At 36.0% G+C, this 25,511-nt stretch overlaps 1 protein-coding gene across 1 annotated transcript; it reads right to left on the bottom strand.

Annotated features, from left to right (window-relative positions):
* Positions 1–9,519: 9,519 nt before the first annotated feature.
* Positions 9,520–18,840, bottom strand: LOC149926155 (multidrug resistance protein mrp-7-like; the record flags this gene model as incomplete). The annotated part of the gene is made up of 5 exons (XM_090161874.1): positions 9,520–9,637; positions 12,878–13,072; positions 13,691–14,016; positions 15,534–15,680; positions 18,775–18,840. Coding segments are annotated over 5 exons (852 nt in total), but the record flags the coding sequence as incomplete, so codon positions are not given.
* Positions 18,841–25,511: the final 6,671 nt, after the last annotated feature.

Here is a 25,511-nt window from a genome sequence, read left to right as displayed (position 1 = left end):
GACATTTGGTCAAGCCGTAGCCGACAATCCGTTATTGGAGTTCGCACTCAATTCATTGACGCTAATTTTAAATTCCGTAACGTTTTACTGGGATTCCTCCACTTTCCGGGAGCCCACACTGGCGCCGCAATTTTGTCAAAGATAAAGGAAGCTTTGGCAGAATTTGGGCTTTCGCCGTCTTCTGTAATAATTTCAATTTCGTGAAGCCAAGTTGCGGGAATCGATAAATGATTTCTATCATTTCTAGATTTCTTGCGTTTGTGCGGACAACGCTTCGAACATTACGAGGGCTGTCAATTTGGTGGACGTAATTGATGACCAATAGTTCCTCCTTTCGAGCTGAGATGCTCTTCACCTTCAACGTCCGACTCAGGTCAATCAGATCCAGCGTCGTCAGACGACGCGAGTATTTGCTTGAATGATGGCAAGTTCTTATTTCTCAGTCGGTGGTTGCTATACTGAGACTCAATTTTTAAGATCCATTTTCTTTCGTTTATAGGTTGGAACACTTGGAACCTACTTATGGTTCCCGACTCTAGTACTCCCGCTGGCGTAATTGTTTCGACAACTCCACTGCCAATACTGGCCGTCGAGCCCGAGTTCCACAAAACCTGGACGAGGAAAAGATGTATCTGCCACTCACTACAGCTTATGGACAATAATTCAATTAAAATTATCCCTCGGGCTGAAACCATGATCAATCTGGTCAATGAGTGGATAACTTTCCTCCATCACTCTCCCAAGTGGAGCGAGGTTTTTCGTAGTAAGGCACCCAACAGACTTGGCCTTAAAGCCTTTGGCGCCACTAGATGGAATTCCATCTATTCAGCGATGGAGCGACTTGTAGAAGTAACTCGCATCTTGAAACCAAAGATAATTTAAACTCGTACCCTAGATTCAAATACTGAGAGCTTTCCCATTGACGGTTTTGTTACGAAGCGTTTACCCTTTTCCGGCACGTGACCTCAGAAAAATCGGGCTCCATTGGTTGCGGCACAGCCAACTTCGATCACGCGCTGGCGCGCTATATAGCGCGGCAGCGCGTGATCGAAGTTGGCCGTGGTTGTGCTAAGGCGCAAACCATGGAGCGAATTTTTTCTGAGTTCCGGCGGGAAGTGGGTAAAGCTATCGGCAACGCGCGAGAGAGTGATTTCGAATCTAGGGTACGAGTTTAAATTATCTTTGTTGAAACTAAGGATGCCAGAAGAATGATTATACTAAAACTTTGGGTGATCTTTTTTGTGTTAATTCTCTAGGACGGGCTGCTATCTGCTCTCACCATCTCTGCGTTAGCGATGGTTGTTTCGGTCGTGACTTGGCGCGAGGGTTAACGAATATATGGTCGTGACTTATCGCGCATTCTTTTATGTTTCTTCCAACATGGGGTCACTTCACAGTTGGAGAATCCAAATTCTAGCAAAATCAGAATTCTGAAGTTGTGGGGCAGAGTTTAAACAAAACCAAATGGTGACCTCACGTTTTATGTGGGTCATTGGTGTTCTTAAGACTATTGTCTTGTGATGATTCGGATGACGTTGCCTGACCTAGGAAAATTTGCTCGTGGTTTCGGGGGGTGGATGCCAGAGGTTCTTAGTTATTTTTAGTTTCGTTTCCTCCCGGAAAGGTCCGGGCGCACCCTTGACTTTGGGGCTGCAGCATTGGATATTTGCACTTTTGTTGGGGTCTTGTTACCTGGTAGTTCATCTGAGGCCCACGAACATGAAAATGGAAGAACCGCGGGTCCAAATCTTAGTTGTTATTTTATGAAATAAATGTTAAATAGGTCCATGCGGCTCTCTAGTTAATTTTTAGTTATTTTTCAATACGTAGAGAAGTGACTTTATTCACGCGAGCTTACAATCCTAGATCTCACTCGTCCACCGATATTGCACCGAAGAATTCAATAAGCACAACAAGTTGGGAATTGGTAATAAAATGTAAGGGATCTCACACTTGAGTGAAATCCAGCATGACAAGTTGGTGATAAAGTTCGTTTAGCGGGGACCAAAGCGCCATTTGAAAAGCCCACCGGGGAACATTTACCACCGAGCCTTTCGAATAGATAAAATCATAACTAGAGACACTTGCATGAACGTTGTTAAAACATGGAGGAAAAAGTTATAAAGGGGGCCATCTATCAAGAGGAAATGATTTTAATTAAGACATGATCAACCACGATCGTTATTTAACCCTCGAATACCATGCGCTATGTAGCAATTTTTATTGGTGTTGCAATTATTTTATTATAGATATACTGGAATTTCGTTTAAAATTATTAACAGTAATTCAACATGAAGTTGTTTGCAAAGCCCATTTTTTTTCTTGGAGTTTGATTCATATTTCTATCATATTTTTTAGATTTCAAATTGTCTAATAACGCACGCCGGATAAATTGACGCTCGCGAATAAAATTTAATACGTAAATGCCCTATAGGTCGCTGAGCGAAAACGTAATTCGTCGGGAAAATTCGCCAATTGGGAACTAACCTTTACTCTCCCTTACCGATTCGTAAGATATATCGTAATTACATATAACACCAAAACCAATAAAAACACTAAACGACATACCTTCGATGGAGGAACAACGGTTTTTTTCTCCGCTTGTTAATTTTTTTCAAACGGTTTGTCGTGTTCAGAATTCGGATGACATTCATAAACACAGTGGCGTAGCGTACACGGGGTTTACCAGACAGGTTTCCCTGGGCCCTCGACCTTTTGGGAGCCCCATCGCGATCGCGAACAATAAGAGGTGACCCGCGTGGGAATCACTGCAGGTGGCAAAAATTAGGCTAAATATAATTATTTCAACTCTTCCATAATTTCATCTAAAATAAAAGTTATACTTAAAAAATAAACGGCCATTGGGTTGGGATTATTAATCTAGAGATCCAATCAAATCTGCTCCCCGCGAAACAAGTTTTGAAAATTATTAATGTGCCGTGTGCCCTAAAATGACGAGAAAACTTTATCATTCGACCCATGGCGCCATCCGTTTCTTAATGTTTTGATCTTATATATTTTTGACGGCAAACGCGATAGATGGCCACACGGGTAGAATTATATAATTTTCTCGTCATTTTAGAGCAGACGGCAGTCACGACACATTCGTATTTTTTAAAACTTGTTTCGTGAAATACCGAAATCCGAAGTCCGGACTGGACCTCTAGATTAATATTCCCAGCTCAACGGGTTTAGCAGGCGTCATATTTTCATCGCCACTGCTTCACCTAGACTCATAGTGAAATAAAAATTTCAACGAAGTTAATTGCGCCCGAGGCCGGGAGTAGTGGCGTACTCCTGTAATCCCGAGCGTCTCGGAGTCAGATTTTGTGGATGGCAGTTTTGAGGACGACCACCGATCCCCCAATGGGTGGTCGGAATACTTCCCACTTCTATCCCCAACAATCCCCCCGTTGGCGTGGCCTTTACCCCTGATTAATCGCATAGCGGTTAGCGGACTAAGGGACGACCGGGGGGGGGGGATAGGCTCTCCCCCAAAGCTTTGTAGAGTTGGCAAATCGAGGTGGACTTGGCAAAATGAAAATTATGAAACATGTTAGTTAATTAAAAAACTACTAAATCGATTGTAAACGATGTAGCAACAAATCATTTAGAATTTCCCAGCAATTTACTTTCCTAAAGTCATTAACTATGTTGTAGTTGCTTCTCCTTATGTCTAACTTACAAGACCTGATTTCTATGCTAGGCTGCTAGTGTGTCGGAACTTTAATTCAGCCTTGTGGTAAAAGCCTTTTAAATAGTCATTTTTCCTGCAGCACCTTATAAAATTCAAAGGCAGATATACGCGCCGGGAGTAGTGGCTCCCTCCTGTAATCCCAAGCGTCTGGGAGGCAGAGTTTGTGGAAGGCCGTGTGAGGACGACCACCAATCCCCCAACGGTTGGTCGGGATACTTCCGCCACGGGTGTCAACACCCCTGTCCCCACGTATCCCCCCGTTGGCGTGGCCGTTACACATATCTCACCCTGATTAATCAGTTATTCTGTGTGTGCTGGTGTCTCAGGCCTAGGGTCGACACCGATGTATGTGTATCTAAAAAAAAGGCAGATATACGCGTGATAGAGAATATCGGTCGTTCGTTATTATTTCAGTGTTAATTTTCTACGTTAAATTTGGCAATCTGTATAAAATTTATAAAAATACCTAGTTGTAATATCTATAGGAGATGTTATAGTTTTTTTTACTTAAAGTAAATTAGGTAAGTCGTGAATATTATAGTGATATTCTTTAGGAAAGTGAAAATTTTACAAGCCAATATTCGTAAAGTTGCGTTGGGTAAAGATAACGTGTGATACAGTGTCGGTTGTTCTTACGATATTATTTCAGTAATAAGTGTTTGAATTGTTTATGTTATATTTGGGTGTGAATAATTCCAGTTATTCAAAGCAGTTCAGTTAAACAACAACTAGTATTCGTCAGGATGAAATTTATCTAAATTTTACTACAGCGGGATACACGAAGAGAAAATAGTAAGCGGGTTTGATGGTATTTTTAAATTGCTGTAGCATCGTTCAATACCTTTTTTCTTCTTCGTGTATCTTGCTTTATATATAAAGAGAGTATGCAAATGCTTCACTCATTAGGTGGTTTTTTTTCGCCTGTTCTGGGTTTTATGAGCAGGTTAAAAAGTGTAGCCATATGACGTCATTTAACTTCAATTCTGTCTTGACGAAAAAAACGAGTTCGAGTAAGAAGAGAGTAGTTAAAGGTTAAAGGTTTTTTTTTTTATTCAAGGAAGAAAGGGCTGATCGAGTCTGAGAAGACCGCGAGCCCGGCGAAACACCATCTGATTAATCAGGGCGAGATATGTGTAACGGCCACGCCAACGAGGGGATACGTGGGGACAGGGGTGGGGACACCAGTGGCGGAAGTATTCCGACCACCCGTTGGGGAATTGGTAGTCGTCCTCACACGACCATCCACAAACTCTGCCTCCCGGACGCCTGGGATTACAGGAGTGAGCCACTACTCCCGGCAAAGGTTAAAGGTTATTTTTAAAAAAGCTTGCCCGTCAGTGTGAGAAATAAGGCACCATCACAGGCCAATCGCCAGTTTAAAAATTAGCTGGGCCAGTTTAAAAATTAAATGCTTGGGGTGTTAGTGGCCCTAGTGACCACTTAATTAATTAGTGTTTTTCTTTCTTTCAAGATTTTAGTTCAGTAAGTAAATACTATATTAATCCCTAAAATTGTTTGGTCTTGGCTTCTATGCTGTGGGTGGGTGACTGGGTATCGTGAATCTGTCTACTTTACACACAGTATAGAAGAAGCTAATTGAGTAGTTAGCAAAAATGAATATAAACAGTCTCTCTCTCAGTAGGCTTGTTCGGGTCAAGAATGGATATTTTGACCAAAAATTATGAAAGCCTGATTTTGAAGGTTAAAAATGGTAAGCGGCCAGTGGCCAGTTTTTTAATTAAACTACCTAGGCTCAACTGGCCTTAGGTCCAGTTTAAAAAAATCCTTATTTCTCACCCTGTTGCCCGTCATGTTTTCGTGAAACGAAATTTAAGCAGACGACAAAGCTAGATTACTCCCTCTACACCTCCTTTCGAGGAGGAGTAAAAAGTGTAACCTTAGAGCTCTGGAACAAGCGAACAAAATTCGGGACAGGGAAAATATTACCCCGAGAACAGGCGAATAAAACGTCTTAGGGTAAAAGGTTTACACTTTTGGTCCCCGGACAAGCGAAAAAAACCCACCTACTATAACTAGATGCCCAGTGGTTTTCGCCATTGAATTGGAAATAGTACCGCTAGAATGACATAGGCGCGTTCGGTAGTCGTTGTTTCGCGAAACAAATTCTGAAATTTCGAGTCGGCGCACTCAGCCGTCAACTCTATCATTATACGGGTGGCGCCATCTATAACTTTCAAAGTACATTAGTACTATTAATTCATTTGTATAGTATATAGTTCCCGCCGCTAACAGCGGATGGCGCCACCGATCATAATTTTAACAAAACATTTAAATTGAAATCTATCGTAACAATCCAATCTTAGACGACTTGACAAACTGTGTTATTTACTTGGCAAATCTCACTTACCTCCCCCCCCCCCCCAACGTACTCTCTTCGGCACGCCCCTGAGCGGACTGTATTGTTCCATCTACTCAACCAAAAAACTAAATTGCGCCGGAGAGTTCAAGATGCTCTGAATCTTAAATGACAACAAGGTTTTTTTTAATCATTTTTAAATATTAGCTTATTTAGCCTAAAATCCTCAATTCAATAATTAAACTTATAAGTATAAATACTATATTATTTATGTTATTTAAGTATATTTGAAAGTCTAAAGTCATAAATAATTCTATACATTTAATTTTTATGAGTAGTGACCCATTCAAAGCTGGATATTATTATAGTTGAAAGATATATTCTGCTTTTCCTGCACAAGTAGTTATCAAAAATGGTTTCTTATTACACTTCAGACTTAAGTTATTGTTTTTATGTTTTAAAAGATATCTTAGAACTTAAATAAATTATGCTTCGTAGCTAGAACAGCTGCTGCCTTAATTAAATTAGGGATATGTGTTATTTTTTTTAAACTCGTTATGAGCGATTGTGACGGGTAGGGCAACTCAGTCCACTCGTCCATCTGATTAATCAGGTGTGATATGTGTGTTATGGCCACGCCGACATCAGTCTATGTATATGTATCCCGCTGCTCCGCCTTCAGCACTACAGCGGCCTACTGAACCAACCAGCCCCGGAAAAAAGTGCGCTTTGCGAAACAACGTTCGGCCAGTGAGACAGCCATCATGACTGCCTCACATATAGCAAACAAACGCCCTCATCATGGCCCAACAAAAGGCGACACCATGGGCTGCCCGAGGGTAAGAATTGATTTTTGAAAACTACATTTTGTATCTTTCATGAGGCAACGTATATAATTATTAAAGGAATATGCAAGTGATGTTGCATGGGCTTTGCGTCATAATTTTATGAATTGGTAAATTTGTTGTCATAATTTTAATCAAATTACCTAAAATCTGAACTGTTTAAAATTTAGTCTGAACTTGTTTAAAGGGAACATAACCTCAGGTATTTGGTGTAGAACACCAACACGTTTGCGGCTCTGGCCGCTCTTGCCTTTGGCTTTAGAAATGTTTGGCGCCCCTGTACAGGGAAATTTGAAAAATTGAAGGGGTCTTCCGTAAAGATTGCTTTGCAGGTTATATTCCCTTTAAGTTGACTTTTATTGGTGCGTTTTAAAAACACGTAGGGTTGGGGCTCCTTTTTCGCGTTCAACCCTGGGCCCCACGTCCATTCGCTACGCCACTGTATAAACAGGTTGCTGTTAGAGAAAATTTAATTCGTTTACGATCAGCCTTCCTAGTGAGAATCCCTCTATAGACCGGTACGAATATCTCCTAAATTTATGCTTTGCAAAACACTTGCTCCTCTTTGTAAGTCTTTAGCGCCTCAATTTATCTCAAACAATTTTAATCAGTGAGAAAAAGTGCCAATAATATAAAATGTAGACGTTGCATTGTGGTATTAAACAAGGCCTCGCAAAGCCTAAGGGACGATAATGAATACATTGATAGTTCGGATTTTATGGGAATTCACCTACAACCCATATTGATAAGGTTTGGGTCCATTTGCGCACTTCCCACCTGCGCAGTTTCTGTTTACGCACTTTTCAATTTGCGGAATTGCCATTTGCGCGGCTCCCCAATTGCGTAGTTTCCATTTGCGCACTTCCCACCTGCGCAGTTTCTGTTTACGCACTTCTCCATTTGCGAGTTTCCCATTTGCGGAATTGCCATTTGCGCAGCTCCCCAATTGCGTAGTTTCCATTTGCGCACTTCCCACCTGCGCAGTTTCTGTTTACACACTTTTCCATTTGCGCAGCACCCCAATTGCGGAATTGCCTTTTGCGCAGTTTGTCAATTGCGCAAATTAACATTTGCGCGGTTTTTTTCGTTTCCCTGGTTTTCCCGTTGGCGGGGTTTCCTGTTTGCGCGGTTTTCCCGTTAGCGTGGATTTCTCATTTTCGTGGTTTTCCGTTTGCGCAGTTTCTCATTTGCGTGGTTTGTCATTTGTGCGATTTTTCGTTTCCGCATGTTTTTTATTAGCGCGAATTTCCCATTTGCGAGGATTTTCATGACTTAAATATTCATTATTAAGCCTTTTTTCCTTGGCAAAAGGGTTATTTTTAACATTACCTTATTTAGCATCCAGCTGCACTATTGGTCTACGTATTATGTCCGGTCGCGCTGAAAATACCAAAAATTTTCATGTTTTGCTCAGTTGAAATATCATTTGTTGAATTAGTCGCTGGAAGTCAAACAGCGATTTGTAGCTTCTCGGCCTTGGGTAAGACCGTAGTGTATTATTTATCTCCTGATTAGTTCCAACCATCCGGAAAAGTTTATGGAGGATGGTTTCAGTAATTGTCAAACCTGTTCGCGACTCAAACAATTATAGGCGGCACAATTAAAATAACCTAACCTAACCAAGCATTTCTACAACTTAATTAACCTTTTTGACCCCTAAGAAACACGCAATGTGTGTTTTTTGTGGCAGGCACTAAAATTAAATTGCAGTATTTTGGAAAAAGTGTCAATTTTTGCGGCAGTCACTAAATTTAAATTATATTTATATTTAATTATATTTAAATAATATAAAAAGGCTTAATATAGAATATTTAAGTCGTGGGAAGCCGCCGAATTGAAAATATCTACGCAAGTGGAAATCCGCGCAAATGAAAAACCTGCGCAAATTATAATCCGTGCAAATGAAAACTATCTGCGCAAGTGGAAAAATGCGCATATGAAAAATGCACATATGAAAAATGCGCAAATGAAAAACGCGTTAATGAAAAACTGCGGAAATGAGATACTGCGCAAATGGAAAACAGCGAAATTGCAGATGCGGTAATGGGAACTGCGCAAATGGGAACTACGCAGTTGGCCCATGCATTACCTATTGATACACGTGTGTTTGGAAAAAATAAGGTCATTGCTATTTATTACATGAGCCAAAAGAAGAATTTCTTAATTAATTAAAAAAAATTGTCTATGAGAACGAGAGAAGCGAGCAAAGGCCATTGCTAGACTTGAAATCTTTTCGTGTTTGTGTGTTTGTCTTAACGCATTAGCTAACGTCCATTAAAAAGTGTTTTCACAATACATCAGTTGTAAAATCTTATTTTCTGTATTGGTTAAGGAAGTTAACTATCAAATTTTATTTTGCACATAATTTATAACATCTTTTGTTATATTAGGTTATGATTTTTTAAAATACTTAAGATAATTTTTCGTCGATTGCTTAAACATGTTTTTAATTTATAATAAGATTTTTTCATCGTTTGGTTAAAGTCGAAATTTAAGATCTTTTCACATCAGCTGTTGAAAATAACTCATCGTGTACGTAATTATTATTGGATTGATTTATTCAAAGTTACAAAGAATACAGCTACAGATTAAAAATTAGCAATTTTCCTTTTATTTATGCATTTATTTATTTATGTATGACTACCCAATACGTAAATCGTTTACGGGTCAATGAGTCCGGCGTCTAAGGCGATTTTACGGAACTCTAAGTAAAGGTCTGGTAGAAGAAGATTAGGCTGATCATATTCGACGACTGATCCTTGGTCCAAAACCAACACTCTAGAATAAAATTGTTTAAGATTAATTTCTTACTTGTTATTTAACAAAGCTTGGTATTAAAATAAATCAAATCTCTTGATAAAAAACGGATGACGACTGTCAACCCAAAGAGGTGTTCAAAGACCGTTTCTTTGATAAACGAATAAAATATCAAGTTTTTGTTTTCTACCCACGTCAAAACCAAATTGAAAATTTAGCTTATGGCTTAGTTATAGCAATTTCAATAAAGCGAAAAATTACAAATATTGTTGTCATAAGACTATCAAGGCCCTCCTAAGTTTGAAATGAATGGTATTTTAACGTCAGGCTAATGTCTGGCCAAACTGGCTACATGAATCCAACTGATGGTGAAAAACCGAAGATTATGCACAAATTCCCCAATGCATGCTACCGGAAACTGCTTTATAGATGACAAGTGGTAGAATATAGGGGTGAAGGGATTGGGATGATTTGCTCTTTTTCTCCGCCAGGTAGCGTAGATCCTAATTTTGATTTTCCTTTCGTCTGTCTAGTGCTGAATACGTGGGCCCTTATACCCAATTAAAACTTAGGGGGCCTTGATCGTCTGATGATAATGTAGATATGGTAATATCCAAATCACAACTCCAACTATGTCAGCTATAGATAATTTTAAAATAAAATTTTCTAATTTATAAACCATATTTGAAACTGAAACAGCGCTGATTCTTCTACGTTTACACTTGTTATGTCTAAGAGAGACTAACGTGGCCTGGGATAAAACGGGAGTGGCTTACAGGTGATAAAGCAATAGATCTTTTTACATTCCAAGTGTAAACATATTTTACTTCTTGGTAATAGGTTTAGATAGATAATGAATGAGTTTTTCTTGTTAGACAAATGTTTTCAAATCAGCGGGAGATGAAGTATGTTAATTACTTTTATTGATATCACTATTGATTTTATTTAGAAAACTGGAGAAGCTTCTTTTGTTTTTTTTTTACCGAAGTTACTTAATAGTCTCGCAAAGGTTCCGTTAGGATTGCGAAAGTTTTTTCTTATAATTCTATTTACGTTCCGAGGTTCCGGTGAAGAACTTGATATATAAATGAGCTACTTTTAGGCAGACGGGCTACTCATCTTTCCAAATATCGAGCACCTTTCGTTTGAAATGCATGATTCAAATATAGAGTAAAAACATTCTCTATTAAAGACCTCATTTAATATCTAAGATGTTGAAGAATTTGAAAACCAATAATCAAGTTAAATAATGTTGTTTTATAAAGAACGGGCTTAAAAAGCTTATATATAATCGATATTACTTAAGCTAATTTTGCTAAATGTAGCCTCATAAATAAGGTTTCGAAAATGTTAGATAAAATGTTCCCGAAAAACTTAGACTCAAGCTGTTATAAAAAAGATGAGTGTTTTCCCTAAAAAGTGCAATTTATTCCGGTGCCAGAAACTATTTTAGAACTTGAGAAAAAAAATATTTTGTGACTGCTGATATAAATTATAAAATGTACTGAACTCTGTGCGTACAAATATGTTGCGAATAAGGATTTTGAATACATAACAAAATGGAAAACATTATTTTGGGTATTATTAAATTTTTAATTATTTTAATAATCAAGTCTGCATAACGAATCAATTTCTTACGTAGAAAAAGGTTTTAATAATTTATGGTGGTTGCCCAAATATGCTAGCTCAATAAGGTGTTAATGGGTTTACTTGATAGTCAAACTTGGTACCCAATATAATAAGTTGAAATAGACTTGAGCAAAAAAAAATGATTTTTCCGCTTAACTGAAAGTGTTAAATCTAATAAACATACGCCTTTGAAAATATGAAGACATGGCCAGAAATTGTGTATTCAGTGTGTTTATTTAACTAAAATGTAAAATGAAATTTACAACCATCTCCCGAGTAAAATAAATCGGCCCCTCCTAAATAAATTAATTAATTTAAATACAGTGAACAAATAGTATTTTAAATTCTGAATAAACTAAATAAATTGTTTTTGCAGTTTCATTTTAATCATACTTTTTGCTATAGGAAAATCTTAAACACGCCAACTAGACAATATCACCTTTTCGAATATTTCACAATATTGTATTGGAACAAAATAAAAGGAATATTCGCGAACATTTTTTATTTAGCAATGGTTTAATTCCCAAATAAACAGCACACTTTTCTCACTTGTTTTAAGAAATTTATGAAAGAAAATGTACATTCTTCAAATATTATTTTCATAATGCAGGTCAACCACTGACTGTCGATTTTTGTATGACCTTTTATAAATAAAATTGGCATGCTTTTACTTAATCCTAAAAAGAAACTAAAAAAAGTGTACTACATCTTAAGTATCGTTTTATTGGGAATCAAACAATATTTTCGGTGTGGCGAATTTCTACGAGGAAGGTCTGAAAAAAGTAGGCAGCTGAAATTATCTAAGATATTTTCTCATTTATATTGATCAATCTTTAATGTAAGACAGTATTCAGTTGATCATATAATATGCTACCATCTTATAATAAAATCCAAGCCCTCCGTATTCCCTCGCGTTACGTTTCTTCTACATGTATCTATTCGTGTCATGATGTCGGAGAAAGACCATCTGCTGTGATCGCATGCTAACTCTCCGATAATTCTGACCACCGACGTTATACAGGCGGTTACACACTCTTGGTTAGCCCCGAATTTATTCCTGGTACGATATGGAATATTACTTGCTGTATAAAATACTGGTAGCAAACTGTTAGCATTTTCAATAAATATTTGTAATTGTAATTTTTCAGCTGGGCTGAAATAGGTACATGTATCATCATCCTTTATATAATGTCAATTGTAACTCGACAAATCGAGGACAAGCATTAAGTTTAATTTTCCCTTTCTAATTCCAAATATCGGGTTTTTCAAAATACTCGTTTGTTCCATTTCTCTGAAATATGGCGCAACCTAAACAATCGAATATTTTTGAGAAATTGAAAATATTTTATTGGTTTTGGAAAATATTTATCTCTTAAAATTTAATAATTTAAAACTTTTATTTTAAAAATTTGCCCTGAAAATTTCGTTATTCAAAGATATTTACTTAAATATTGGTCTGATCACGAAATTTAAAACACCTTTATAATAAACATATGAATGCCCATCTCAGAGATTAGAAAACTAAAAAAGCGCCATGGGGCACGTGACATTTGCAAAATGTCACGTGCAACTTTTACGTAATAGCTGGAACGGTTTGAGGTTAGGTTATAATAGTAAATAATTTAATATTACTTGTCGTAATCCATGACGGTGTTGATTCTGTGGGCGATAGTGATGACTGTGCAAAACTGGAATTCTTTCCGAATCGAGGCTTGCAGAAGTTCGTCAGTCTCAGGGTCCACGGAGGCTGTGGCTTCGTCCAACACCAAAATTCTAGTTTTCCTCAGAAGGGCCCTCGCCAAACAAACCAGTTGACGCTGACCCACACTATTTAGAAAAGGAAATTTTGTCAATTCAAGAGCACAACGTTTGCGCAATTGTTTTCCATGTCCGGACTTTTAACTTGCATTTTTCGATAAAAGCGAAGCTTTTCATTAATTTAACGGTTTTTCAAGAACAAAGTGATAAAAAGGAAACGACTATGATCTCTGTTGGTAGCCGTCAAAACGCGCGCCACGAAATAAGAGAGTATTAAATGTTATAATCGAGCAACGTGAATTTAGATAAATACTTTCCGTGAGGCAAAAAAAAATATTTTAATACGTCAGTCCTTGAATCTTAAATCTCCGGGTTATGTCTTAATTTCTTTGTGTCATTTATTTTAATTTCACTGACTAGAAAATTTTAATTGTTTTAATAGAGGGTATCTTAAAATTGCGAATTGGCTTTTGCACTATGATAAAAATGTGATGAACTCAACAAGCTGGGAACGCGGATGATGGACGGGCTACTCATCGAGAACCGTTTAAAGTCCAAAATCTTAAGTGACGAAAAATTTTAAAAATGTTCATAGCAACAACGAAGAAAAATGTGATTTCGCTTTTGCGTAATCCGGTTTATTTTAAAGATAAGATTGATTTGATTTTAAAGCCAAATTTTATTTACCTCATGTTCGATCCTCCTTCGTTAATTTCGTAAAATAAGCTCTTGCCAGAAGCCTCAACGTGGCGCTTGAGGTTTGCCAACTCGAGGGCCTTCCACACCTCATCGTCGCTGTATCTTTCGAAGGGATCCAGATTCATTCGCAGCGTCCCCGAAAACAGAACCGGATCTTGCGGAATGATGGCTATTCGCGATCGGAGGTCGTGGAGCCCAATTTGACTAATGTCCACGCCGTCGATGAGGATTTCGCCGCTAACTGCTTCGATCATGCGGAACAGAGCCAGCGTCAGAGACGATTTTCCAGCTCCGGTTCTTCCGACAACACCAACCTAAAAGTTCATTTGATATTGTTAATAGAGAGCAAGAGAAGTCGAGAAAAAAATTTATTTCATTTTCTATAAAATGTTAGACCTCTAACCCATCAAAAAACTCTATTTTTATTTGAATTCTACAACTGGTATTTATTCAAATCAATCAAAATCTCTAGGTATTCGTTTTCGTTTAAAATTGTTTTTATTTAAAAAACTCAAAATTTAACATTTTTTCTAAAGTTATGATTCAAAAATGAGTAGTAATATAAATCGTTATGATTGAATAAATTGGTCGTGGAATGATATTGTTTATAACTGAAGCTTGCTCAAATATCAGATCACGAAGATGACACTAAGGTTCATTAAACATTTATTTTTTCGAATAAAAATTAAATATTAAAAGAAGTATATGATGTACTTCAAAATGTTATTTTTAATTCAACTAACTTTAAGCGAGAGTCACAGCTAAAGAGTGGTTGATATTGAGCCCCGGGCGAAGATAATATAATTATTGCTTTTAGACCTCTAATTCCATCACCCAACGATTATGTACAGTTTCCACAGTGGGCAGTAAAGTTTCCACGGTGGGCAGTAAAAAGTGCTCTACTCTAAAGATTCTAAATTTCTAAAATTATTTTTAGTGTCACCCTAATGAAATTCGGTAATCTTGAGAATTCCATCGCGTGGCACTAGATCGTTTGCCAAGGATCATATAGGCAGATGGCACTACTGCGCGTGTTAAATACTAAATTAATAGAATACAAGTACTCTTATTTGACACTCTAGAATAAGCTTTAAATTGTGGACATCGATTGTGGCGCGATTAAAAATAACGAATCTGAATGGTTCATTGCGCTTAAAACAACTTTGAAAGTTTCTAATTAGGATTAAGAGTAATATGCCATTAGCTCATGCTATCAATGCTGCTTTCAATCTACAGTCAGAGATATGGCCCCTTCGGGTCTATAAGCGTATGAATAATTGCCCGTTCAACAAGATAACCTATAGTCGTCGACAATATGATATTCTACTGATTGTTAGAGTTCATTTCTCTTCAGCGTGTGCCGAATACTTAGTATTGGCTTTACTCTAAATTAAGGGCGGAGAGTTACAAAAAAAGGTGAGACAATTACTGTGGGGCATTTTGCGAAATGTGAATTCAATGTAATCAACGCGATTTCGTAAGCTAAAATTAATCGGATTTCGCTCTAAAACTCATTTATCTTTTAAATTTGTATAAAACTCTACAGATCTTGCTACGCATTGTAACCCGGCCACCTAAATTAAGGGCTTCAAAAGTCGCATGATGACTTAGGCCTAAGGTGGTGCCTTGGGTATTAGCCAAGCTGATTATCAATAAGGTTCTAAATATTAATTTATGAAATTAAAATTCAGCTAAAATTTGCAACTATTAGACGAAGTGAGGTGGTGTTTGGGTTAAAGAAGGTAACGAATTATTTCTGGTTTGTTGAACTTTTTGTTTAAAACAATTTATTGTGATTTACAAAAGTCTAAGTTTGACAATAATAACTCACCTTTTCGTTTGGTTCTATAACAAATGAGAGATCGTTTAAGGCCAAATATAGCCCTTCTCGATATCTTGTCGAATATTTCCAAAAAACAATTTTTCCTTCGTTGGGCCAAGACTTTGTCAAATTTCTTTCCGTTGTTTTCCAAGCAGCCTATTATTGAAAATGTAATTTTGTAGAACATAAATAAAAATTTATTTAATAGTTGTTTATAGACGAGGGTGTCTTTTTTGCTCTATCTGGCAGGGGTGCCGCCAGGATTTTATCCCACGTAGGCACTACAATTTGGGGCCCCCTCTTGCCCACCAATTTTTAATATATTTACTTAAAACATAAGTAACATAATCAACATAAGTATGACACTACCTATTTACCTAATGCATTTTTTTAATAATGGTCTGTTTCGCCATTGACAACGTAAATTATTACGTGACTAAAGACTAATAACTCTCGGCGAATTCCTCTTAGTCTTTGGAAATCGCTGAGTAATACAGCCAAGGCCCATTAAAAATTGAAATGCTTTCAAAAATGTAAATAACGCTTACTTTGTGTGAAAATATTTATGCATTATTATATCAGGAGATAAAAATAACTATTATAAACATTAAACATTAGCTAGTTATTTTCGAATTTAAAACATGTGTTTTCGCTGGTATGAATAACCATCTGAAACTATACTACTACCATAGACTAAGCTTGAACTTATATACAGGGTGATTCAATGGTCAGTACAAACATTTCTGGTGGTTGTAGGGGATGAGCTGAGAAGTATGCAGGTTTTTGTCGCGTTTCTCTGCGACGAGTTTAAAGAGCGCTAGACGGCTTCAAAGTTTGACCTAATACCCCCTGGAAGTAGGCTGCTGTAAGCACGCACCCACGAAGCAGGAACTTTTTTTTCAGCAATTTCTCTATTAAATCGGCTAAGGAAAATTTACCAATATGAAAAAATAGGGCTACCTTTTTTAATAAATTTGGGGCCCCTCTAATTTTCCACGTAGGCACGTGTCTACTCGTGCCTATTGCTGGCGGCGCCACTGCTATCTGGGTATTTATCTCACATACTACAAGAGTTATAGTAATGAAATTCTTAGGGTATTATATCTAGTACGGGAACACTTGCAATCCAAATTTTCAGAAAAATTGGAGCATTGTTCACGTTTTTGAAAATTTTATTTTTTGTCGGGAAGAGGCTAGAGAAACATTTCCAATGAGAAATTTGTAGAGCATTTTCAATAATGCACAAAGAAATTATATTCCATTGAAAAAGACCAACTTTTTACGATTATACGAGGTGATGCAAAACAAGTTGTCCATATGGGGCAATATCCAGTTTTGTGCGCAAATTTAATGTCTTAAATAGGTTCATTTTAAAGTTTATTCGTACAAGAATATCAGAACATTTACATGTAAAAGTCAATGATATCACCGTTGGCCACGATGCTTGTTTCGGCACGATGGAGCATCTCTCGCAACGAGCCGGTGATTATATCAGGAGTGAGAAGTGCGAAGGCTGCAATTATTCATTGTCGTAAATTAATTATCTATGCTCGCAACGGGCGTCTCGTAAAATCTTTCTTTCGTGAAAACCGAAAAGAGACCTCGGATGCCATCGAACGGGACCTTTCCTAGCAATCCAACGCCGAGGGAACTCGTTGTTATGATGCTCCACAACACATCGATGTTGATGGGGTGGTGCACTATCATGTAAATACCATAGTTGTCTGTACGTTTCCAGTGGAATGTCATCTAACGCTCTGCTACTTCGTTCTGCAAGAGTGCCGAGTAATTTAGTCCATTAAGGCGATTGGGAACGAAAATTAGCCCGATAACTCTATCTCCGACCAAACTCGCTTAAACATTAAAGTGTTGGTTGCACGAAAACTCGAAAAGTCGAAAGTAATAAAATTTTGCGCGAATTTTTCTCCTCCGTAGAACTAGCAAATCGAAGCTGTAGTTTTATTTCGAAAGAAGAAGGAACTGAATTGGTGGGATTCTGTTTAATTGTAGAAGTTTTCAAACCCGAGACTTTTAATCATAATTTAAGGCTTATTATCGAAATAAATTTTTTATAACTCGTGCGACACGACGTTTTTATGCGCGAGGAACCTTCGTTTTCATATCATTTTTCTACTACGTAGCCTTGTGTATGCCCTTTTCAATTACTACTGCGTAGGAGTTTTTCTTATAGGTGTTAAATCAACCTGCTTTGTAAAGAAAAGAGTTGCATGCAATTAGCCAATGATACTTCACGGGTGCCGAAAACAATTTTAGAAGTCTGGAAATTCGCCGAAAAACTCGATTTCCACCATTTTGACTTCTTTTTATAATTATTGATAGACTGCTTAACCGATTTTGATGACATTTTCTTTACTTGCTTTAAAATGTTTGCTCTTTCTAATGAATCATTAATTACCCAAAGCAAAATTTCCTTCAACCAACACTTTAAGTATAAATTGTTGTTGATGATGGTAAGGAAAACCCAAGTAAGAAATTTCATTACTCTCGTCAGTCACCAGAACATGAGTGATGAAATTTGGGTCATCATTAGATATGTTAATTAGCCAGTTGCAGAAATCATATCGTCGTTCCATATCTCCTTCGTGTAGAGCTTGGTTGATGCTAGTTCCTTGATCACCTAAGATCTTCGCGTGCACCTCTAATATTTGCTCGAGGGTACGCAGCAAAGTAGTCTAATACGATTTCTTCAGTGTTGAGGCTTAAACGACGTTGTCTACGGAACCTGGGATTGACGTTTCCGTAGTTGTAGAAGTCTCGAACAGCTCCGAGAACGATGTTGTGGCCTGGTTTTCTATCAGGATAGCAAATACTAAACATTTGACTTACTCTTTGAGCGTTTCGTTTGCCATCTCCGTAAAATAACTCGACCTTAAAACGCACTGCTCGCCAGAATAAAGGGCCATAGTTGTTGATCAGACTCAATAAATGTTAGTGAATGGTTTAAATCTGAAAGATTATGCTTTAAATAGTACATGAAAACCGATCTTTGTGCGAAAGTAATAGAAAATGTTTTATTTATTTTTACATTTGGATAAATCACATGCAAAAACCTATTTTACTTTCTCATTGGAATTTTTTGTCCAACACCTTCCGACCCAAAAAAATAATTTTCAAAAACGTTAAAAAATGTTCCAATAACTCTAACTCATGTAGTTTTTGAGAAAAATGCTCGGTCAGAGCCAAAAATTAACCCTGTATAAACTCCGATAAAGCATTTGTTTCAATTTACCTCAGGTGTCAAAGATAAATATTCGATAATTCTCTCGATTGACACAAAGTTTGTTTCTAAACTGCTCGCTCGAAGTAAAGTGAGATAAATCATGCCGTTTATCTATAAAGTCACATATTTACATAAACAACATGTTAAAAATATATAGCTTTTTGAATTGATTTAATAGTCTCGTATTATTATTCTTACTAAATTTGCATTGTTTAAAATATATCCAATCATTCCAGCTGAAAGGCTTCCCTTTGCAAAAGCGCTATTTAAAGCGGCAAATAACAGCAAACAACTTGCTAATAAACTTATTCGTATACCCAACCACCTGAAAAACATAAACTCTTCTTCAATTGCTACGAACATTTACACGTTTCATTTTCACGTGCTTGTATCTATATTAATTATATCAGTGCTGTAGCTAGAAAGATTAGCCCAACTGCAAAACGGGAAAATGGGTTTCCTTATTTACTTACGCCATGAAAGTTGTGTCCCCCTTTTCGGCCTCAATGCAAGACATTTTGCGCATTGGTCACTCGGCCTATAAGGTATTAATACGCACCTTTGAGTGGACTCTACACTGTAACTTAGTGTTTCTTTTTCGTTGATAAGTGAAATGGCTTTTTTCGTGAATATGTCCGTCGCGTCAAGTGACCTGATGATTCCGACGCCAGCCAATGAATCGGAGAAATGCGAATAAAGTGGCGAGTTGGCGGAAGACAGCAGCCTTTTCAATTGGCCGTTGGATCTCATGAAATATCTTTGCAACAGAAGGTTTCGATTTTAATTTAAAAAGTCTATAATACAGTTTATAAGCGTGGTAGTTAGTCGAAATAATTATTGATTGATTAGTGAGGAATTATGTAAAAATAATTTTATCTTTTCGAAGACGGTACGTAAGGCTGAAGTCGCTTTGATAACTCTTTAATGTTTGAAGTTGGCAGATGATTACGTTCTTATTAAATACAAATAATGAATAATTTAAGAACAACACATCACGAAATTTACTTTAAATAATCGGGTTTATAAAATGTAGTGCAGCCGTGAATAAAAACCTAATATTATTAATAATGTTAATATCATCTAAATCTGAAACAAATTTCGTCCAACCGGATATAGCTTTAAAACTATTTCCATTGTTCATATTTCTTTATCAAATTGATAGATGGGCAGCGTTTTACGTCCCAATGTAAGATAAATGTCATCTCTTAAAACATTTTACAATTAGTGTTTTCTTGTGTACTTTACATTGCTCGATTTTAATTTGTTTCAATTTGACAAGGGTTTTGGTTTTGAAGATATTAAAATTAAGGTAAACTTTACTTTTAACACCAAACCAACAAAGGCGCATATGGCGTTTTCTAGTTCAAAGTCAAATTATTCAGAAAATCTCCAGGCCAAACCTACGAAGAAAACTTGGCCCCAATATAGCTAGCGACTTCCAAATGCCTTTTAATCAAGTGGCCGCGTTACGGTGCGTTGGCAGCTATTAATTCCACGCTAACCCACAGCACTCTAAATATTACCATTATCCTCAACTAGTTTTTTGGTAAGGGGAACCGTAGAACTCGGGTAAAACCCCTTCAACCAGCGTATATCTTGTTACCTCAGCTAGGAGTAGAATATGCTATTTCACCAATCCCTATTCGGAATTGGCCTTAACAATATTTCATATTTGATTTAATACAAAAATGGCACACCATTAGTAATTTCTATTGCCATTTTATTCTTAGATCATATAACATCCATTTAAAGAAGAATTATAAATCAAAATATTTGATCGTTGCGAACCTTCCTTAGCAAATATAAATGTTTTGTAAAAATATCGTAATTATCAAAAACTTTACCTGCACAAATATAAAAGGTAATAAACAGAGGAAAACTCCCAAAATGAAGAATGGAACTTCACACACGAGCCTCTTAAGAAAGAGAGCAACAAAACCAATGTCATTGCGGGTATTAACACGCACTGCCCGAGTGTAAAAATTCCAAAAATTATAAATCCTGGTTGACTAGATGTTCGTTCTTTTTTGGTGATATTTCCAGCTTCAATGGCAACTGAATTTAGAGTATCACTCCAGCCCGCCAACCAATACTTAGAAGCGACTGATAGATACTGCGAAATTGCGACACCAATTATTATGACGAAGCACCATTTTATTCCAATCAGTTTGAAAAATTGTTTTAAAACTGAAAGTGTAGACTGTTAAAAAAAGTTATCAATAAAATTATGGCTTGTTTTGATATATTTGAACTGTGTGATCAAAAATGAAAGAGCAAAATGGATAAACCGATTGAAGCAAGTAGATATAATTTTGTAATTTTAATATCAGTAAATTAAATGATGACTATCAAGATGTAGAAAAAAGGATTTTACTTACAAGGATACGACTGAGGTGATTCTCATCGATTTGTTCAAACTCGGGGACCTAGAAAAATTTTCCGAGGAAAAATGTCAATGGGCTTCCGTAACCGAAATGGTTTTTGACTAGTCAGTTTAAAGTGTTCTTTACGGGATTTAACATGGGAAAATCACTGTATATAATTTTTTAAATTTTCAAATAAACAAAATTATTAATTATTGGGTAAATGCAAGTAATTTTGTGAAAATGCGATTAACATTTTGTAAACACAAATATATTAAGGAAAATATTGATAAAGGTGATGTATGCTAATAAAATGGGTAAATGTAGATAAATTTATGGAAATTAAATTAAATTTGGGTAAATGCGAACAAGATTGAGTTAATGCGAATACGTTGAGTTAACGCGAATTCGTTTGGGGTAAGTATAGGGAAATTTGGGCATTAATAAAAAATTGGCCTTTTGAAATGAAATTGGTAAATGTAGGTAAATTTGGGTAAAAGCAAGGAAATTTATTTAAATGCAAATTTATTTAGGTGAGTGCGAATACATTTGGATAAAAGCTAGGAAATTGGGTATTTACAAATAATTTTGGGTAAACGCAAAGGTTTGAAAATGGAGGCAGAAAATTGATAAGGAATCAGTAAACGTATTTAAGGGACCTTAACAGGGTTGGCTGATTTAAATCAGCTTGATTAATAAATAAAGTATTTATGTTTAAGAAATTACAAGTTAAAACAAACATATATCCAATTCACTTCATTTACCATAATGCATTCAGAATAGCCTAGATATATTTGGTTCAATTCATTTGAACCCATATGACGTAAGCATTTAAACTATTTGAAGAAACGTTAAGATTCTGAATCGGCACCATTTTTCTACCTAAAATATTTTTTTTTACTGATTTAAGTTAATAAGTATCAAAGATTTACGAAAAAAACTCTACCCTTCTACGGAACTTAACCCGACCACCGGGTTTAAAGGTCGGGCGATTATTAAGGCCTAGCTTATTATTTATATTATTTACAATTTCGAATTTACACTCATATACACTCAATTTCGAATTTACACTCATTTACTTACGATTACGTAATTTATATTAATTTCCTCGAATTTATTTCCTAAAAATACTTGAAATTACTAAACTTCAACTTTCAAGTACAAAGTTTCTTACCCAAATGAAATTCGCATTTACACAAATTTATTCCGTGAAGATGGTATTTTTAGAAAACCTAGATAAAGATTATATCCAGAATTTTACTTCTGGAAGGGCTTTGAATGGTTTCTAGGGGTTGGGGTAATGGGCTAGAAACGTACTTGGACCAATTTATTCGGTTCAAGGGTTATAACTTTTAAAGACTCTTAATTATGCTCACTACTTCATAACCAAATTTTTGCCCCCATTTTCAAAGCTATGATCAAGTACTAACCAAATGTCACAGTTATTGAAATTTTCCTTTATATATTCGTTTTTACCAAATGTTAGTTGCATTTACCCAAAATGAACCGAATTTGACCATTTATTCATAATTTTGTTCATTTGAGTTATTTTGTGTAAAAACCAAATTTGTAATTTTTAAAAATTATTTACAGGGGGGACCTGCCAAATCGGTGATTTTCCCATGTTAAATCCTGTAAAGAAAATTTTCAACTGAGTTGTCAAAAACAATTTCGGTTGCCATGGCAAAACGTAAGCCGATTGAAATTTCCGTTTTTGGGAACTAAAACCCGGAGTTTTTAAAAAAATCGTAGATCATCACCTTGGGTCGTCTCCCTGTTAGTAACCTTAAGACGATAAAATTTGAATTTAAAGATTTTGCGTTTGTAATGTCAGTTCAATTTCTTTAGATTGGGGCAAATGTCACGTCTTTATTCAAAGTGATGCTGTTCAGAATTAGTCAGACCATTTTATACGCGACTTTCCATTGTGCCATCTTTCTTGAGCCTTTTTTATGTTGGTAAAACATACTTTGAAATTATGAATACTGCCAAAAATATTATTACAAATGACTCGTTCGTAAACGATAATCTCAGTACTTCATTCTTTCTAGCTTTAAGTTATGTTTGTTTAATTAGTCCTTTAAATATAGACATTAAGACAAGTTTTACTTGTATTCTTCCCTCATTATTTATTGCACGTTGGTACACAAAACTTATAAAACATAGAATAAATTTCGTACAAGGAACCGTGCCTTTTAAAATATTTTTTTAAATAATTTATGTTTCTAGCTTACTTTTAAAAATGAATGTCACATTTATTATTAACATTATTTAATAATGGAGATATCTCAGATTTCAAGTATTAATCTAGAAACAAAGATTTTATAGAAAGTGCCATGAATTCTGTAACTTAATAGAAAGTAAAGCTTTTTCAAATCAATATTTTTTCGTGTGGATAATGAAACTCTTTGTTCTGAGAAGCTTTAATTTAATTTTTGCATTTTCACAACGTCACAATTTTGGTACTTAAGTACTTACAATGCGTTGACTTGTTTTTTCACTTTCAATTAGATTCCTGCCAACCAAAATATTTCTACTAGATGTATTTCGATTCCAAAACTTTCTTTCAAAAGTTTTTAAGTGACTTTCCCTAAGGAATTCATAAAAATAACAATCAAGTATAGTTTATCTTCACCATTTTACTATTTTATAACCATGTTAGTCAATTTCATTGAAACAAAAAAATACATAAAAGACAGTCCATTGAACTATTACCAATCTGAGAATATTCTTAAAAAATATATTTCTTGGCTCACCGCAGTGATACCAATCAGTAATTTAACTTTGGCGCATGCGCAGATACAGAGCAGATTCATTGTACGTTTTTTTGTGTCTAAAGAAACTTAGAAATTAATAAAGATAATTTAGTGAAGCTAAATGTTACGAAGTTTAAATACTTTAGTAAAACTTTATATAAACTCTTAAAGCAAGTGTCGGCTATAGGTGAAGTAGCTCTTTTTTCAACAGATGTCGCTTGCGTCGAAATCAAAACAAGATGCTGAAGCTACATTTTGACCCAAAGGTGGGACATAAAAGTATGCTTCGCTTTGATTGGCTCGTTTGTAAATTTGACAATAACTTCAATTATAGTACTTAATTGTTTACAATATATTTTATATAGGATATATAAATTAGGTTAAAGTTCACTAAGTAGAATAAAAGTGGTCTAAATATAAATCTCTATAATGGCTCTCTGACGACGTTATTGTTTCGCTACTTTGAAATTTAGCTTCCTTGGCCATTAATAGATGGCTCCACGCTCTCCACGAAAGTCGCTTTTTTCGAAGATTCGGATATATTCATGGCCATCTCTAATAACAGGGGCCTGTTCATGATACAGGTGGCAATGATAGAGATGAAATTACAGGAACTCAACAATCTGTGGTTCGAAATCTCTTTAATAGAGGAATTTGGAACCAAAGCTATTGAGGGAAATTTCACTGAATTACTCAAACTTTAGTCTTATAAATCACTAGTTGATAAACCTCAAAAGGATGAATGTGAAGGTTTTGCTCTTCGACATACCGGTGATAGGTTCGAAGATCCCGAAAAAGTGAGACTTTTGGTTAAAGTTCTTATACAAATTTATCCTCAATCTGGTGTTAAATATTATTTGAACGTTCCGAAACTGTGAATTGAACACAGTCTATTCCGAGTAATGGGAAAAAATAAAGATCATATATTTCAGTTAATGATTCTGCAGATTTATTTTCTCAAGCCACCAACACAATCTATTATTTCCTCTTGCTAACTAAAGAAATGATACATGCGAAGAGATCTTGGTTCTACTATTGATTATTCTAACTTTGGTGTTTTCGGAAGCGAATGAATCTGTGTTAGACGATTTTGTAGAAAAAATATGGAAACGAGTTAGTGAACGTTATAGAAAAGAAAACTATAGATCAATCTTCGAACAACCTATAAAAATGCTGAGATTTGGACGGGCTACAACCTACATATTGGGACTAATTTTACGATGCAAGTAAAAAACGTTTCTACTACAATTGTTCGTTGGATATTGCATCACTAAACTATGTGGAGTTACCATAAGGTATTCTGCGAGGGATATCTTTAGAAACTGTTGTGAAAGCAAAATATAAATATGTATTTAACTTCCGAGTTAAAGCAAACGGTTTGTCATACATGGCAGAATATTCGTTTTACGGAGCAAGTGGTGATGTAATCATTACAGATCCAAATGAAACTACTCAGGGTATCTCAGAAACAAAGGTTCCGGCATCTGTGATTGTACCGGATATACGTAAAATGGAAACCACAGACCTTCACCAGATTTGTTTTCGTGAAATAATCATATTCCAACGAGAAGCCTTGACAAGTTGAAGGGTTCGAAACATCAAAACGAATCTAGCGTATTTGTTCGAA

The sequence above is a fragment of the Leiobunum rupestre genome, chromosome 10 (assembly GCF_980474605.1).
Source record: "Leiobunum rupestre chromosome 10, qqLeiRupe1.1.hap1, whole genome shotgun sequence".
Taxonomy (NCBI): Eukaryota; Metazoa; Arthropoda; class Arachnida; order Opiliones; family Sclerosomatidae; genus Leiobunum; species Leiobunum rupestre.
This window is presented reverse-complemented; position numbering and strand designations above follow the sequence as displayed.